Below are 19,536 nucleotides of genomic sequence, written 5' to 3'. Positions count from 1 at the left end.
GTTTTCTGGATTTACGTTATCCTATATGAATATCCTCGCATTTTCGACAAAGCAATCCTAACACTACTTCCATTTTCAACGACATATTGATGTGAGCAAAGTTTTTCAACGTTTTTATTAATTAAAAGTGATAAGTGGTCAAAGTCGTGCTGTCAAAAATCGAGCTGAATATAAAACTTTTGTGTTCATCGAAACACGCCTAGTTATCACATTAATTTATTATTAATTTATAATAATTATTAAATATGTTAAAGTTATATGTATGTATACTTTTCAAATAAAAAACATAAAATTTGTGTATCGATTTAATACTTATATATTTTAGCTTTTGGTGTGCCGCGGAATTCCGAGAAGAATTTGAGTGCGTCTTAGGTGAGAAAAGGTTGCGGAGCACTGGTATACAGTATTGAATGGTGGAAAAAATTGGAGATGCTCGACAAAGACATTAGCAATAACGAAGCATTCCTATTTAGTGGCAATTCAACCTTATCTTCAACAGTGGCAATTTAACCCGAGCAAGATTTGTGCGATCTCAAAGGAATTTCAAAATTCTTTTACAAAGCGATTTTTTTCAAAACACGTCGATTTTCGTATATTTTAAAGATAAAGCATTCACCTATTCCCAATACCTAGCCTACCTATATATTTTTTAATCGTGTAAAGCAATGCACATGAGGGTGTATTAATTATAATTGGCTTCATGCTGACTGACCTTTCACGGAGAAGCCTTTAGTCTTGGAGTGTTTGTGCTTGGGAGACGGGGAAGGGGTACCAACCGAGGAAGCTTGGCTCAATGAACTGGTGTCCGGACATTGGTAGTCGGTGGCCTGAGGAAAACAAATTATAACAATCAAAATAAATGTCACGAAAGTAGATTGAAATGAACTGCTCCAAAAAACTATTTTTCTTAACTATCGCTTTCGCCAATCCAAACTGAGAAATCCATTAGTTAGTTTAAATTGTTTTTAAATCAACTCCTTAAAAACACTTTCGTCTTTTTACCGTAAATCTTTTTTTTTTGTTGGACTGAGGATTGAGTCTGGAGTCTTTCCTCCAAGGGACTGGCTTTGAGCTGTTGTGAACTTTTAAAGCGTCTTTTAAATAGTTTTATTTTTTGTAAATTTGATTTGATGAGGATTTAACCTTCCTCTCCAGGAATAACATGCAACTTAAGCCAAACCCTATTGGATGGTACCTAAATTAATTTTTAAATGTAATGTCACCCAATTTCAGGAAAATTCTTGTGTATCTGTGTGCAGGAATGCATTATCACCGACAACGAGTATATCTGCCAAGTTTTAGCTGGGTCAAATGTCGGGAAGTGGGTTAATTTCCACTTTCAGATTCCATTTAATTCTTTAATATTTAGTTATTCCATCAAGAAAACAAAATCTATATTTATATAGTTGTATTTTTTAAGTGTAAATATTGCAAATACGATATGTATATAACATGTATTTTATTTTATTTGTTTCACTCGTAGGTGGTTTACACTATTTATTTAACCGTCTTGTCAAAGTTTTTTTTTTTAAATAAGTTTGATATGATTTGAGATTTTTAATGCCAAAAGAATTTTAGTGATTTATTTTTGGGGTATTATGCCGTGTTGCACGATCTCGGGTGATGTGTGATGATGGATATTGTAATGCTGTCAGAATCGTTGGCCAAAGAAGGAGGTAGCGCAACACGACATAATACCCCAAAATAAATCAAAGTTTGTCAAGTGTATGTATGTAAAAAATTCTATTCATTTTATTTAGATGAATTTATTTTAATTTAATTAAATGTCATTAACTTACAACAATGTCAAATGTTAAGAGAATAAAGTTTAAGGGAATGCTTTCTTTTATTAAAATATAACTTTTCTCACCTGTCTATTGATGGTGCTCGTAATCATTTTGATCCATTCATTGGCTTCAGTTTGATCCTTATGTCGGAGCAGGATTTGATTCCTCTTGCTACTGAGAACGCTGGCATGACTTTGTCTGGTATGCTGAGACGTGGCTTCGGTTACCAAGGGATCGTCCAATAGGAACACGTCGATAGGAGCGGATTTCTGTACAAAAACAATTGTTTTTTCATCAAAATGTTATTTCTTTTGTTCTCTTCAAAAGAAATGAAGGTGTATGGGGTACGTGTATCCTCAACGAGTATTTTGTTAGACTTATAAATATGGGGAGTTACAGTGGATAAGGAAGAGGAATGAAGGAAGAACCTACCGGGATTTAAAAATCTCATCCCAAAGCCATTTCAGGCAACTTTTCGATTCTAGTATTCTTTCGACAACGATACTGAGTGTATCTATTTATCACTCTTATTTTACAATAACTCCACACAGCAAAATTATTTTCCTATGTGGAGTTATGTTATATTTGACGGCTTCTATGATTGAGTGGTTACAATACTTGTTACAATAGTTGTTTCATAAATTTGTGTTATTTCACATTGTCTTAATTTAAAATAGTATCTATATTTGCTGCACGTTCCAGAGCAGTAGATACTTTCATTATCACTCTGGCGAAAGAAACGAAACTTAGTTTGAAACGGCTTTAGCTGCGTTTGGTGACCAAATCTAAATGGCCAGGTACTTCCCCACCTTCCGCTTCTAAATCTCCTTTCCCTCCCCGCTACCTTCAGCCTCACAACCTACCACAATTGGGGATGCCAAAGTCTCACCGGCTTAATATGTTAATTTATTAAGAATCTCTTGTAAATTATTGGTACTGCAGTTAAAAACAGGATTGCAGGCCTTACGAATGAATCAACAGGTTTCCTGATAATACATTCGCAATTTACTAAAAGTTTATCAGGAAACCTGTCTATTCATTCGATAAAGTCCTGCGATCCCGTTTTTAACCGAATTACCAAATTTGAAAAGGTTTTTATGAAATTAGCAATAATCATTTTTCTCCGTGTAGAAGCAGTTGGTACTCACATGATAAAAATATACATTTTTGATGCTATGTGCAGGGTTTTCAATTCTATCTATCAGAATATGACCGATATTTTTCTCAACCCTTGAAACACCGACCCACCTCTCTAAATATAATATATATCCTTTCACAGTTCAAACCCAAGGCCTCTGAGCTAAGGCCATCTGATGGGGTTATTTATTAGGGTCGCTGTATCAAATGCCACTTTCAAGCTTAAATCGAAGGTTATTTCTATTCCTACCCTCATAATGCTCCAGATTTCTTAGACTTTCATATTAATACATAATGTATGTCTTGTTATGAAGGTAGACTACTAATGGTATCCACAAAATATGACATTTGGCAATGTAGATCACTAGGCCGTGATTAGATCGATCATAGGAGTCTTATAAAATAGAATGTCAAGGTGGTTATTGTATTCTTCGTCATTCGATGCTAAAAGTAGGCCGTAAATATACGTAAAGCAGAAATCGAAAAAATGTCTGAATAGTCAAATACCTTCTACCGACTTCTGTATCTTTTTTCTCTCCTCACCCCATTCCTTACACATTCGGCAAACAGAGATGCCGATGTCATTTCGACGAGCTGGAGGCATATTTTTGGCACCAGGAACGTTCAAGTATGGTTTGATAAACTTTGATATCAGTCGTATATTGACCGCCAAATAGCGCACATTGCAATAACCAGATCATATGCAGAAAAGTAAAGTTACCTAAAGTAAGGCAAAGGTTTGCAGCGCTGCCCATTGTGGAATTTTTCTGCGCAGGATCTGAATGTTTTAAAAATTGAATGAGGTGGGTAAATTATAACACACTTGTAAAAGTGTCTTACTAAATGGTGTAACAAAATGTAAAATTTGGGAAACAAGCTCGAGATTTTGTTTTTTTAGCGAGTTAGCAATTAGAACCCCATTGTAAAAAGGACTAATAATTCGTAAGCAGATTTGATTTTCATGGACCGAATGGTGATATTACAATGTGAGTTGCCTGTATACTGACAGATTCATTTACTGTAAGAACACCGAAAGTGGGGCGGTCACGCCGCCTCCCGCGCTCGGCGCGAGTAATGTTGGTTTATTCCCTTTTTCCTGATTGGCTCGTCTATTAATTTGGATGCCGTAGATCCACTGGCACTCAAATGGAACACTTGTCCGGTATTGCATCTACATAAAGAACTGGATTCCAATCGCTTTGGGTCTATGATAAATTTCTTATAGCTGTGGAATGTAACGATGTGACACTGATCGCCATTTTGTTTTTATTGTATGTTAGTAGGTACCGCACAAGTGTCCCAATTGCTTCCAACCGTCTGGAACAAGTGAGATTATGGCATCCTCCAATTGGGGTATGTTATGAGGCTGAAAGTAGTGGGCAGGGGATGGAGATCAGGTACAATAAGATGAGGAAGTACCTGGCTATTCAGATCTGGTCACCAAACAGGTTTACAGCCATTTCAAAGAACTTTCGGTTCTGAATAGTGGACTTTCACCTGGGAGATACTTAAATATAGACGTATCTACAAATTTGCCACATATTTATTATTTTAATTTAATAAATTATGAAATATCAAAAAAAAAAATAATTACTTGCTCATGCCGGGATTTGAACCCGAGACCTCCGAATTCGTTGCGAAGTATCGTAATACTCAACCACGGAGACCTCCGTAATTTAATCAACATAATGTCTTATTTAATAGAATATAAAATATGTTTACATATAATGTTTTTTTTACTACCGAAAAAACCTTGCAGTGTACCTTAATATATAATATTTATATTATTATTTAAATCCGATATGTTAGTCTGATAGCGGTATGCTAAATTCCGGTGTTGACCTTGTTGGAAATTTAAATGAAAATTATGAATTATAACAATTTCAAGAAAATAGAGCAATTTCGACTGCGGTTGTTTGTAAACCAGTAGATGAATTGGGACTGCTTTGGAAGCAAGTTGTTGGTGTTGTTCTTGCACTTAATATCGTTCTTCAAGCAAAAACAGACTATCTTGGAAGCACAAAATATTGTTAAGTACTCACTCATTTTGTTGTGACGATAATTACTTCGGGTTTCGCGGTGAAACTCACTATATTGTGATTGTGTTGTGTGTTCTTTGGCAGAGATTCTGTGGAAAGTGATTGGTCGTCCCGTTTTACTTCCATAACTTGTTCTTTCCTACATATACTATCACCCAATTCCAATAAACACTTACAGTCCATTTACAAGCTGTTATTCGTAAGCTGTTTCGGATGCAACAGGAGGTCAAAATGCAAAGCCTTTCAAAGGGCCTACCTAGCCTTAGTAAATATTTATAATGCTTACTTGTTTAGGGTAATTGTACGGATAAAACTCCAGCGCACTCCTCTTCAAAATCGCCCAGTTATTCTGCCAGTTTTTCTTGGGTTTCTTTCCGTTATCCAAAAATTTTGTCCATTCCAGATGTCCTTCCTACAAAATAAATTATTAAACATAGCTCTAAATAACAGCCTTACGCCAGCCACGACTCTCCTCAGACTATTTTAACTTCTTTGCACTGGGTATTTGGAAATATCACAAAACCTATAATACAAAAACAATATAATATGGAAGTGGACACAAAAAAGAAAAAATATTAGGTTGCGATCGAGATCAAAAGACCTTCTTCCTATCCAGTAGGGATGCACAAGGAACTAACAAGCTGTGCCGCCGTGAGTAACTCTGAATCATAAAATTTAGAACTTTCCTCCCGAACAGAAATAGTTACATAACAAAATGGTTATAACTCAAATAAATTACAAAAAAACGTATTCAAAAACAGTTTGGTGTGTTTCACAGAAGTAACATTGAGATCAATTAGTTCATTTTTTAATGGAATGTTATTATTAACTCCACAAATTCACAAATCAACATTTCTCCGGTTCACAGAAACTCAAATTTAACATTTTCATCAATTCGCTAATCAGTTCCATGTTATCCTTTTGACATTTAAAGGGTCCCGTTAAATGCCGATTCTGGAATCGTTTCAGCTTTTAACCAAATTTCGGTAATCAAGAACAACTGCCATTTTTTTATGTTTTTCAGCTTATCACAATTTGATAGAAAGCTGAAACAGATCTATAATCAACATTAAATGGGAACCTTTAAATGTTTTAAAAAACAAGATGGCGCTGATTAGCTAATTAATAACAATGGTAAATTTAAATTTCTGTGAAATACCCCTACCATGCAAAAGGATTTTTTTTTAATTTGTGTATCATCGAATGATAAAAATTTTCCTTAAAAATCATACAAATATATTACCTTAAGGATATCATCACCCCGCGAAGCTCCTCCCAGGTTGAGGTTGTCGTTCCTCCGGCCCACCGATGGGGTCTGCATGGACTTGGACCTCTGCTCTTGCAGCAGCCTGTTTGAATGATTGAACCTCATCTCGACGTTGTGATGACCTACATAAAAGTGAGGTTAGGTTACAATATGAGATATTGCTGTTTTACGGTTATACGAATCATATTATAAGTCAAGTCATGTTTTTTTTTCAAATCAGCGTATAACACAGCTGTGAATGATTACTTAGAGAAGGTGAATAAGTTAGTGTGTTTAGGAATTATATAATTTGTTTACGAGAGACTGAAGCCTGATTTTAAAAAGGGTAAATAGCGGAAACTCCATTAATGGAGAACTAAACGCGATTCGCTCATAAAAAAATGTCCAAAGAAGCAATGGCGGTAGTCCATAATGGAGTGCTTGTACCTACTGTGATGTTTGTCAGTGAGGCGTAGAACTGAAATTGTAAAGTTAATTTGATTTTTTTAAATGTAGGGTTTAGTGGAAAATATTATTACCTGTACTGTAAATTTTGCAGATACCTCATAGTGAAGAGTTTTGGGCGTATTTTGATTTGAAATTTTGTATTTTAAATAAGGTATTCGAACTGGCATTGCGATCAAGGCAACGAAATGCAATTCTTTATAATAGAGCTGGTGAGTCAATAAGGCAGTTCAAGATCTAATACAGAAAAAGTACGACCAAATGATAATTTAAAAAAAAAATAATAATGTCCTTTCGGTTAATATAAGTTTGGCATTGGGGATTCCAACGCCAGATCCAAACTTGAGATGAGATCTTTCGAATGTCATATATAGTAGTTCAAATGTAAAAACTTTATTAAATGGTTTTGTGACGTGTAGAACGAAGCCTATTTGTTTGTAGGCTTTTTCTAAGATATGTTCAATATGATCTTTAAATAGCAATTTATAGTTAAGTAATAATCCAAGGTCTCTGATTTTTTCAACTCTTTGAAGAGGAATATGGTTCAGGTGGTGAGTATGGATGAATATAATGAATGATATATTGAATATCTTTCTAAAATATATTTTGATTTCTGCTAATTTAGCGATGTAGAAGAGCTTATCTATGGACTGGCGATAGGCCGCGCAAAAGAACCTAAGCAGATTTCAATCAATTTTAACTGCCACATGTCATTGAAATAGTGAACGCAAATGTCGTCAAACAACCAATAATATTGATATCGTGTCGACGTTGGACGTTGCTTTCCGAATAATCCCGAAAAACAAACTAAAATTTTAATAACCTCACCAGTAATATGGCCGGTCTCCTCCAGCTTCCTCGACATGTCCTTCACGATGGAAAATGGCGTAGCGCCCCCGGGGGCGGTGGCCACCGGCGCCACTCCCTCATCTCGCTGTGGATGGCGGTAGGATGATCGCACCCGTGGGATGATAGGTTTGGACGAGATCAGACGATCCTGTGATAACTTGAAGGAATCCTCGGAGGATATCCACTGGAAAAAACAAGAAAACAACCAAATATTATTTGTTACTTACAAACAGAAAGTTTATATCATTTTGGGAAACACGAAAAGAAAAACCACGCTAAAGATTTAAGTCATGCAATAGAATTCTCCACTCGATGTGTACGGCTTTTAACACTAGCACCATTTTTCACCTTGAGCGTTGATACATAGTTAGAGTTTTTTTTTTACGCAATTTTGTTTTCAAAACACTAATTCTACAATCCATTTGATATTTTCACGGCTTTGGGTACTAATTGCTAACTAATTTTCCTAGGTGATTTAGTATTTATTACGTGGATACATTTATACGGGCAGTATCGGCACGTACTCGATAGACTTTAACCAGCGATTCCTGAGCATATTTGCAGTAAAAATGTAATTATTTTCAATTAAAAACAAAATCAAAAAATTCTACCACGCATCGCCACTGATCACTATCCCGTTTAAATGGTGCTGCTTGAATGAAACATAGTGCATATCACGTGATCCGCTAGGTTGTACTCAGTGACGACGAGTGATGAAAATTTATATTTATTTGTTTCTAATTAAAAACAAAGTCACCGAACAAAAAAATGGTCCCACGACAGCTAAAGATAGTGGTGATTCCACATACTTGAAGTGAAATAAAGTCATTAAAAGTGATGAAAAAATTGACCCGTAAACCTAACCTAGTTTTTTCGTCACATTTCAAGATTTTACACCATATTCAAAAGTGTGTTTAATTGCCACTGTCCCCAGTTGCCGGATACCCAACAAAATCACATCCACATTTTTTACTCCAAATATGATCAAGAATCGCTGGTTAAAGTCTTTCAGGTACGTGCTGATACACACTGTATATCAAATAACTTGATGTGTACAACTAATAACAATAATATCTAATATTATTACGAAAACAACTGAAACATTTTAAAATGTGTAGATGAAAATCAAATAATAATTGGTTTTAAAACGTACTATACTATTAACCAATTTTTTTGTGGAACAACATTGGTTCAACTCAACATCAATCAGCATTTATGCACGAGGAAATTCAAAATACAAACACGTTATGTATTTAACTGTAAATAAATAAAATTATTTCAACGATCTTTCAAGAATTTCTTGGTTGACAGATTGAACGTAAATTTTGTTCTGTACACCGGTTTTCATAAATTGTTTAGTTGTGCCGACATGCAATTTGTCAATTTTGAATACAAGATTTGTTCGTTCTGATTATTTGCAATGATTTGTTTGCTCATGATTGGTTGCTAGTCATTTGAATGCAATTGGATTCTAGTTTAATCCTGCATTGTGGTTTCTCTGGGCAAACTCTAATCAAACAGAATCAGGCAGATGCAAAATAAATAAAATTGTGGAAATCCAACTCTTTATGGTGTGACATATTATTAAAATATGCAAACACTTAGTTTTTAATTATAATTTATTTAAATATTTGATTATTTTCACCTCGATACCCTGATTACGCTTGAGCCAAGTGAAACCAATTGGAGAAAAAAATTTAATAAAAAATAATTTCAATAAGTTTTTTTGCACCCCATTTGACGCAGAACAAAATTATTTAATCCACTATTTTTTAAAACTTTCCAATTAATTAGGTCAGTTTATAAATTAATGTCATTCAAGTAAGTGAACATTGCGAACAATTACAAACACACGGTTAATGAATGTGATTGTGACGCATCACTTCGTTAAGTATTAAAGTAGTAGTAAAATTAAAAGTAAATGATTTGATTAAAAAATACAAAAAACCAAACAGGGAGAGATTTTCTATAAAGGGAATGACTTGAACATGTTATAAAACAAGTGCTACAAGCTAAAGATAAATGACATAAGGGTCGTGCTTATAATACGTCTTTAAAGCGCTAAAGGTTTACTAGACTAGCGTAGGCATAAATAGTCTTTCAAGTCTTGCTACTTGTTACGTGCAAGGCGAATAACGGTACATAGTTCCCTGATGGATATAAAATATTGTTTTAATTATCTTTATTAGCCCTCATATTTCGACACAAAATATTCCTTACATATTGTTGCCACCCGGAGTGGAACTAACAACCAAACCAAGATATCATGGCGGCAACTAGTTTTGGAAGCTATATTTTTATTCAAATTATTTAGAAAGTCATAAAGCTATTTTGTCTAAATGTTAGAATAATGTGTTGTGGCTTAGCAAACATTATATTTAGCCAAGACTAAAAATTTAAAACTCTGTACATTTTGTTAAATTACATCCATACAGGAGGCCAAGAGGAAAAATAATTCGCTTAGGCCCTATGTCATTTTTTGAGATGAAGTTTGGAGGGTGTTTTTTTGAGGGGAAGAATGAGTGAACGTGGGTCTTGAATAGACCCTTTGTGGTGTTTTTTTAAGGTGTATAAGTGCAAGCGAGATAGTATGCTTGCGAGATTCTTTAAAAGGCGATGCATGCAAGTGTAGTGTCTCTTTTTGTTACAAGTAGCTCCCTATTAAATACCAGTACTTGATTACGTATACGAGTATACTTTACTGTGTACTACCCGACACGCCTTAATAAAAGCAAGGCACCACACACGGGAGTCATGTACATTACATGGACAATTTCGTACAGCACACCTTTCTTGCAGGCGGTAGGAAACACAGAGGCCTGCAAATCGTTCCATAGCCGAGCCGTTGAACTCAAAAACGTTCTTAAAAACGACCCGTTCGCATACAACAAATAAATGTGCTCGCTTGAAAATAGTTCTACCAGGGCGCTCGTTTGGCGTGTTTTCCGACTTTGTACCGGTGCCGAAGGGCTCAATTTTGGTAGTTTTAGGAGAATCTTATTTATTTACTCACCTATCGGTTATTATTTACCTATTTTTATTTAGTTATTTTATTTTTTCTTATAATTTATTATTCATACTATCCATGTTGTAATTGTTAGTATGGTTACCTTATCCTTGTGTCTGATAAGCCAGCACAGGTACCTTGTACTTTAGTTAACAGAAGAATATTATTGTTGCCAAACCAATGCTTCTTTTGTTGAAATTTTTTTTTTCGTACATTTGTTACTAAAATTTTGTTTAGTTTTGTCTACCGGTCACGAAACGACCGTGTCATAAACTTTTCTTTTTTAGGTTTAAATTTAATGTTAGTTTACATATATGTATTTTTTAAATGATATAGTTGTAAAGCTGCACATCTTGATACAGGAATTGACCTAGTGAGATATGCAGAGTACGTTTTTTATGTTAAAAAACTGTTTTTTTGAATAAATAAATAAATCTTCCGTTGAAATACCGACGGAAAATTTAATCAAAACCATTACCTTGCTTGGAATAGGTACTATACTTTTGTGCCTAATTTGAAATCGAAAGATTAACTGGAATTATATAAACTCATCGCGCAGTTTAAATATCAAAGCTATCTACCAAGGGTTAGATCCTTAGGGTTAGTTCAAAATATGTAGCTGTGGCTATATAGGCCTAACCTAACTAAGACCTAACCTAACGGTAATATTACAATACATGGGGTTGGAACGAGTTAGGTTAGGTTAGAGTTATCCTTTCTTTTCAGCTTTCTGGCCTAACCCCTAATTAGGTAAATAAATTGACAATGGAGACGGTAATAGGACGATTTGTCACGGTACTTGATACCGCGCCCGCCACAAGTAATTGCCTCTCTTCATGTTCTTACGCAGAAGGTACGTAACAACCACGAGACTTAGGGACAGTTGTTTGAAAGAACTTTAATAATTCATCAAATTTAAATGTTAATTTAAAAGTTCTATTATTATTCCATAATGGGCTAGTTGTTTCACAAATCTTGAATTGCCATACTCCCACTGACTCCGAGCAGAAATACTCTTGTATGGTGGGTATTATTTATTGTTTTTTAGTTTAATTTGTGACTCGATTTTTATTTAGATTTACAAAAAAAATATTTTTTTAATAATAACTGTTATTATAATTTTTTTGTTTTGTTATTATAAGTTTATTTATAAAAATTAGGTACTGCTGGGTAACAATTATTAGATTTTCACTTGTAGCAAATCACTTTGTCGTTATAATTAGAACAAAATAACTTGATTCGAGTACCATTATATTTGAGGTTTTTAGTATTTTATAAAAGGTATATTTTAACGTTACGTTTTAGTGTGTTTTATAAAACGTATGTTTTAATGTAACGTTTTAGTGCGTTTTATAGAACGTGTGTTTTAACGTAACATTTTAGAACGTTTTATTAGGCGTATGTTTTAACCATAAAACCCTGATAAAGGTTCAGGTCTAATCGAAAACGGTTGGTTTATGTATAATAATTCAATAAAGTGGTATTCAATCAAAGTTATTTTATTATAATTATGATTACTACTAGGCCTGACAGCTGTTTCAACTTCCAAAGATATAGTATTAAAAAACGCAATAACGAGTAGCTAGTATTGAGGCGTTTGCTTTTTTTAGAATATATAAATTAGAGTTATAAAAAATTTAACATTAATTTGAATTCGTTTTATTTAATTATTATTTCTGAATTAATATTTGAACGCTGTTAAAACGCTTTCGGTCGGGAATCGACATAACAAAAACACGAAGTAAAAACTAGTTATAGTAAAGTTTTGATTTTTCTTTCAATTTTCCACCCTGGAATTTTCCTACCAATTAAACATTAGAATGGAGAGCTAAAAAAATCGACTTTTCTATAGGTTAATTTAGAGTAGACTTAAACGCGGGTTGAATATAAGCCTAAAATTATTAATGATTTCGAGAACTTTAGCGGTCAACATCGCTATTCATAACTCATCAAGCAGTAAATATTTGTTGGTAAATTCAGAACTTCAAAGAAAAAAAATCGATTTCATCATCAGAATAGTCAAGTACCTACAACCTTGCTCTCCCAAATTTTCTAAATCTCCCCACTGTCTTTGTCCTAACAATATTACTGCCAAGTTTTTCCACCCTACAAAACTAGACCATCTTTTTTTAAATAAATGTAAAAATCGAAATAGCACGCGCCAAGATAAACTTTAACTCAAACAACCAAACTAAGTAAGAATCAACATCAATATTGGCAGCCCCTCTACAAATTTGCTCGAATTACAGCAACAAGTCGAATATATCTTACAGAGTAACGATATAATTATATCATGAATGAAGCCATTGTACTGAAGGTACTTTTATAAAGTACTTAATTATGGTGGAATCTTATAACAGTGGCATTAGGTTTGGTTAGCGAGGAGTTTGCAGTACCAAAGTGACAGATCCCATACAAATAAATGATATTCCGCGGCAGTCCCCCAATTGATGTGTAATGATGGATACTGAGGAAGATTATAACGTAGTGTGTCACCCCAACATATAATACGTACATGCCACGCGCAATTTATGCGCGCATAATATAGCGTATTGTGTCTAAAGCATAATGCTTTAATCCTATTCTTTTGGATGCTTGTTGAAATATATGATCAAAATTTAATTTTTTTATATGAATACTGTACAAGAGTTCCAACTGCTCCTAAATATCTGGAGCTGGAGAGACTATGGCATCCACAATTGAGGTTGAAGGTGTAGTAGTAATTCGGAGGCAAGATGACATGAAAGTTTCAAAAAACTAGTTTGAACTAGTTAGCAACACGCGCCGTATTCCCCTCTTACCCTGCAAATGCCCAAAAATACTGGGTAAGTATCGACTTGTATCACTTTCGTCTAAAATTAGACTCACGATTCAATTCGACAATATTATTTTTTTACAAAAATATATTTTTTATTAAATTGAATTATTTTTTATCCTTCCAGTACACCACTAAATAAGACATAGTTATTATTTATATTGTGACTATGTAGGTACTATTAATATGACTCCACATATTTGAAATAAATCCTGGTAGAGAGTCTAACACTCGATACACTGGTGACCGCCATTCAAAATCGAATAATGGTTTGAAATGGCTTTAGCCATGTTTAGTAACTAGTTATGAATACGCAGGAACTTCAGAGGGGAGTGAAGTTCTACCTCCACGTCACCTCCGACCGCGGACCACCTTCTGTAAGGACGCTTCCTTTGGTGCTGTCAATTTGTTAAAAAATGTTTTACAGTATGTACCTACAGTTCAATCCAAAGATATTAGAAGAACGAGATGTGCTACGCGCAGTTCGTACTGAGTGGAATTGTTTTGCCGAGTGTCGCCGGTTTTGTTCACCAATACTACTGCACACCTTCGCTTGCGCTAAGGTATCCGCACTAATACATAGAACAGATTTCTGTGCGTACACGTCCCGATACCGTTCAAAGTACCCTAATTAGGTAGTACTCCGGCTACGGTCCGGCGGCCAACATAGCATATCTCGTTCTTCTAATATCTTTGGTTCAATCAGATTTTGTATTTTATTCGATAAACTAATTAACCTTAACTACACTTTTAATATACTATTTTTCTAGTGGCTAAAGTGGCAGTACCTTAAGTTTTTCACACGTAACTTAAATTCTGATTTAAGTTTCATGTGATAAAAATTGTTCAGGATAAAATTATTAATTCTCAATTTGAATTATGAGATCGACAAAAATGACATAAAATAATTAGATCCCAATGGCCGAGTGGTTAGAGGCGTTGTCCCGGTAAGACAGACATCCTTGGTTCGATTTCCAGTTGAGACCGTTACCTTTTCATTTTTCGATTTCGTGTTCTGTTTCATGTTTCGTTTAAATTTATTACTATTTATTATCTTCCTCTTCAATGTAAATTATTTTTTTACACGAAGACTTTGTGTGTAAGGACATTTTGATAAATAATAATATTTATACTCGTATTACTAAAACTAACTTTACATTAAATTATTTCTCAATCTGCCTAAAAAAATTACACGATTTTACTGTTCAAGTAAACAGATATGTTAACCGGTCATTAGGTATATGAATGCCGCACAAAAGTCCTAACTGTGTATGTTGAGGGTCTGAAGGAGTGAGAGAGAAAGAATATGGAGAAGAGAAAGGTTGGGAAGTGTCCGGTCACTTCACTAAACACGGTTAAATCAATTTCAAACAACTTTTGGATTATTAATGGTAGTGCTTCACCAGGTCGATGTTCAAAATGAGAACATCAACCACTTTTAATGTTTTATTTCTGTGTATATATTTATCTATATCATTAAAATCTTACAAATGAATCGAATGCACTATCGAAAAGTCATCATTAACATTTGTTTGAAAAAAAATTAAGTAGCTTAAGAAGACAAGAAAAATAATTTAAGTTAGCTTAAGACAAAAAAAAATTTAATGTCTAATAATAGCCTTCTGCACAATGATAATATCATCATGTGACACATGACACGAATAGCCTTGAGAATTAAATGCTTCTTGCTTCTCTCATGGTCATTTTTGTCGCATGTCACGAAAAGAGCTTACCATCGGCGTAACACCTACCCACGAAAACATGAGTCGCTTCCGCTTCATTGGATACCTGCACCGGTTTATCGGGAGAGCCGGTTATTTGAGACAAAACCCAAGGAAAACAAATAAAGAAACTAATAGCAATGAACTTTGTATCTCAGCTTCAAATCAGTTTAATGGGACAAATTCCTATCCGAATTTCAGAATTCCATGCAAAACGTGTCTCAGTAAACGAATTTGAGTGAAAAAGGGCAGGCATTTGGCATACGGCACGTATGAGGTAAGGAGATGCGCCGCGCTACGGTTGTTCCGAGCAGCGATGCCATAACTACCGAAATCTCGGTAGATCTACCTATTTAGGAAAAAATCCGCCGATCTACCGATATTCGCAGAAAATCTACCGAAATTTATGAAAATCAAACGAAATTTTTGAAAATCTACCGAAATTCTTTAAAATCTACTGAAATTTTGAAAATCGACCGACATTTATGAAAATCTACCGAAGTCAGTGAATTGGAATAAGTATTGTAGGGAATCCAGTACTGAGTGAGCAATACCCCACACAAATTCATTCTAGGGAAATTTCGAAGTGAAATTTAGGGAAATAAAAATATTCCATCACTGCTGATTTAGCATCTATAAATATTTTGACGATTTACTGATTTTAATCAATCTAATCTGCCGATATTTTTCACCCGAATCTACCGATTTTCATTTTCGCGGTATGGCATCAGTGGTTCCGAGTTCATTCGGCAGTAATTTGATAGACTTCGCCCACGCCCCACGCCAGATGTTCGCCAACCGCCGACATTCATCAACGTAAAGTTGAGAAAAAGTCCCGCTTTTGAGTTTCCAAAATATAACTAATGATTTGATATGATTATAACAGGCCATTCCTAATTAGCCGACTTGATCCGTTTTTGTTTTTCAACAATATTTTACAATCAACTCTGTTTTTGAAATCTCACAAAAACAAAAATTAATGAAACACACTCATTATATTTTGTGTTAGTAATCTTTACAGTCAAAATAATATTTCTAAATTCTGTAGCTTACAATGGCAATGACGATAAGAGTGGTAGATTCTCTCAGTATCACCCTGGTGTAAGACCACCATTCAGAAATGAAACATAACCTCAAATAGCATTAGTCGTGTGTCCAGATTTGAAATGAAGGTAGGTTCAAAACCTTCCTCTATCGCATTTCCATCACTTCCTTGATCCCTTCAGCCTAACAATGTACTCTAATATTGGTGATACCATAGTATCACTAGCTCCGGACAGTTGGGACTCTTATTTATTTATTTATAATTTCACGCCCGGCTGGGATTTTACAAGTTATTTTTTTTATTTTTCTCGTAGAACATCTAAATAAAAACAAAAAAATCAAAAAACAAAATCTATGCAAAATCAAAAAAACAAAATCAAAAATAAAATAGAAGACAAAATAAAACACGACCTTTAGAACAAAAACAATGTCAAAAACGAAATAAAGTGGAAAATAGACACTCCACCATGCGAGGTGGAAAAATATAATATTAGGAAAATTACAAAATATCGGTAAGATAAACAGAGCTAAGTAGTTTCTATAGTTAAATTACATTAAATTTGATGTTCTTCTTTCTTTAATAAATTGGGTAACGACTTGTTTATATTTGGTGAATGATGTGTTGAATATATCAACATATATTGGAAATAGTACAATTATATAGTTTTGGAAATATTTACTGAAAGAAATAATATCAAAAAATACACCTGAAAGAATAAACCACTTTTCATTTTTAGATAACCTTCAAATTCATGCTCTTTTTTGCCACAATTATGATCGTACAGAAGATAACAATGAATGAAATTAAACAAACTCGCAGGAAAGTACCACCAATCATACAATTACACTTAATTGCCATAGATTAATAAGCTAGACGAGAGCGATACTCGAGAAGATGATTCAGGTGACCTGTGACCTGTAACCCTTGACCCCAGCCACGGTCACAGGTCAACGAGCGTCCTCCGTTACTAATAATAATACCAAATTGCGAGTTATAAAAACAGTAATCGGGACTGCGTGGGTTATAGCGACGTCACTAGTATAGGACCGAAGCAAGGCTAACTAGAGTACAGGTCTCCTCGCGCGACCAAATTGCACTCAATGCTGTCCCTAAGTAAAATTATCTGTTTAAAACATTCAATAAAGAACAACATAAGAAGTGCTTTGTAGGAGAGTTTTGTGATCCAAATATTTGCCCAATTAGGGCTGATATTTCCAATCAAAACTGTATTTTCGATATTCAAATTTGATGAAGATCTACGATTTCAAGCGAGTATAAGTGAGACGAAACGCTGGGCGATGGGGCTAAATGGAACATGTGTTTCCATTAAAATTTGAAATTTGTATGTGTGGATGTCACTTTTAGTTTAAAATAGTCTAATCATTCTGTTTATTTAAAATGCTTGCGATGAAACAACACACAAATCAGCAGAAAGAACGAGTATCAACAACAATTGCCCCCATTTGCAAACCGTCGCTGGACGATGGTACAGACTTGATCACGTGACGCAAAATCCTGTGCCCGAAATTGTCTTAATTTTTCCTTGCTTGTGTTTAAATTGATCAAATATTTTAAAAGACCTATTGAAATTACGGCGGTCGAAAGGTCCTCAATTATTCGCAACGTCAAATTTTTTTCATACCGGTATAGATCGCACTTCAAGGTATTTTCTGATCAGTGTAAACAACCCAGATTCTGATGACGTAGTTACGAGTGGCACAAGGTGGATTTGTGAGAATTTAATGTGGTTTCTAGTGACGGATTAAATTGCTTGCTGAAGGGAATTCATTACGCGTCCGCTTTGATATATTAAAACTGTGCTAACGTTAGGGTAACGTACTTTTATTAACTTGATACCACATAAGAGTTCAAACTGCCCGAAGCAAGTGAAACAGTGGCTGCCCGAATTTTGGGGATATTGCGAGGTTGATAAAAATGGGAAAAAGACAAGTAAGAAGAAGTTAGAGTGTAACGTAAAATCTTGATTCGACCACTTAGCGTTTATCGAGTCGTTGCAATGTTTTGATTCTAAAAATACAATTAATTTTTTTAAATGTGTATGCCGCATCAGTGGAACAATGGTATCCACAAATGGAGTATTTTGTGAGGCTGTAGGGAGTAGGGAGGGGAAAGGGATGGGTAAGAAGAAGGTTGTGAACTAACTGGCTTTTCAGTTATTCAGATCTCAGTCCCACAAAAACAATGGCTGAAGCCATTTCAAGTAACATTTCGATTCTAAATGTTGGTCTTCCACTAGGACGAATCGTCTTCGAATAGTCTTCCACTGATGGGGAATCGTCTACGGCTTCTTTTAAAATATTCTGGCAAACCACAGAATAAGTTTTTTTAAGTTGTTCACGTTTACGTTATAGTTTTTTACGAGCACGGTTTACGATATATTTCAAATATCCGAAAAGTTCTTATTAGTATCAAGTATCAATATTGTATTTCGAAGACTGCTTTTATCAGCCAAGTCTTTAAATCGTAGGTGAAAGTTCGTTGAAACTCCATTACGAGTATTGTCACCAGTTGCTTCTGTATCGACATTTACAGTTTTACCGAGAACGTTTACGCGTTTGCGATGGCACGTTAACGAGTAGTCAGCTTTTCTGTAGGGAGTCACTTCATGGTAAAATCACACACTTAACTTTTATGGATATTAAATTTTGATATTGCAACTGGTAAGTATCGAAAGTAACGAAGTAGGATTAAAACATGATCTAAAAGCTTTGAAAGTTGTAGAATCTAGCAATCTGCAGATTTTTTGTACAAACCGCAATTGAGGAATAGATCTCGCAGAAGGACGAATAAATACTGAATTATGTTAAAATTAGATCAACCGACACTAGTGTATTATATAAGTGTATTATATTATTTAAGTATATTATCAAGGAAAATACAGGTGAATGAACACAAGTTCCGACATATTGGGCATTCACTAAAAGTTTATCAGGAAACGACCTACAATCCCGTTTCTAACCGGGTTACTAAAAAAATTTAAGAGATTTTTTAATAAATTAGCAATACTAATTTTTCTACGTGTTCTAGTGTTCGGTGAATAAATCTGCGCATATGACGAGCAAGCGATTGCCAGAAGAATTTAGGGACTTCCAAAAAAGATATGGTACGATAGAGTGAATCAAATAGGTGCTTGAGTTGGGTCATGTCAAAATTTTGGTAAAACAGAATAGTATTAATATAATAGAGTGCATGTTCCAAGAGACAGAGTTGTGAGGCGTTCAGTAATAATCTCTGAGAAATGCGAGATGGTTAGTTAGTTTATTTAGTAAAATTAGTTAAAGCATGACTTCTTACTTGGAGATGATTGTTTCATAATGCAGTTTAGGTGAAGCTGGGGTAAAAATCGATATTTTTCGTTTGGATTTTAAAGCTTTGATACTTTAGTTAATTTGGTACTAAAAAGG

General features: G+C 34.5%; 1 protein-coding gene across 2 annotated transcripts in view; it reads right to left on the bottom strand.

Moving 5' to 3' along the window:
- Nucleotides 1-19,536, bottom strand: part of LOC149412861 (uncharacterized) — a 77,542-nt gene that overhangs the window by 43,183 nt on the left and 14,823 nt on the right. For both annotated transcript variants that reach the window (XM_089645133.1, XM_089645134.1), the window contains exons 2-6: nucleotides 7,503-7,707; nucleotides 6,207-6,352; nucleotides 5,250-5,375; nucleotides 1,871-2,056; nucleotides 713-827 (exon numbers count right to left, since the gene is read on the bottom strand). In XM_089645133.1, the coding sequence (XP_089501259.1) occupies nucleotides 713-827; nucleotides 1,871-2,056; nucleotides 5,250-5,375; nucleotides 6,207-6,352; nucleotides 7,503-7,707 (778 nt within the window). The remainder of the gene's footprint in view (nucleotides 1-712; nucleotides 828-1,870; nucleotides 2,057-5,249; nucleotides 5,376-6,206; nucleotides 6,353-7,502; nucleotides 7,708-19,536) is intronic.

The sequence above is a fragment of the Hesperophylax consimilis genome, chromosome 22, assembly GCF_061612785.1.
Source record: "Hesperophylax consimilis isolate HC1 chromosome 22, BYU_Hcon_1.0, whole genome shotgun sequence".
Classification (NCBI taxonomy): domain Eukaryota; kingdom Metazoa; phylum Arthropoda; class Insecta; order Trichoptera; family Limnephilidae; genus Hesperophylax; species Hesperophylax consimilis.
This window is presented reverse-complemented; position numbering and strand designations above follow the sequence as displayed.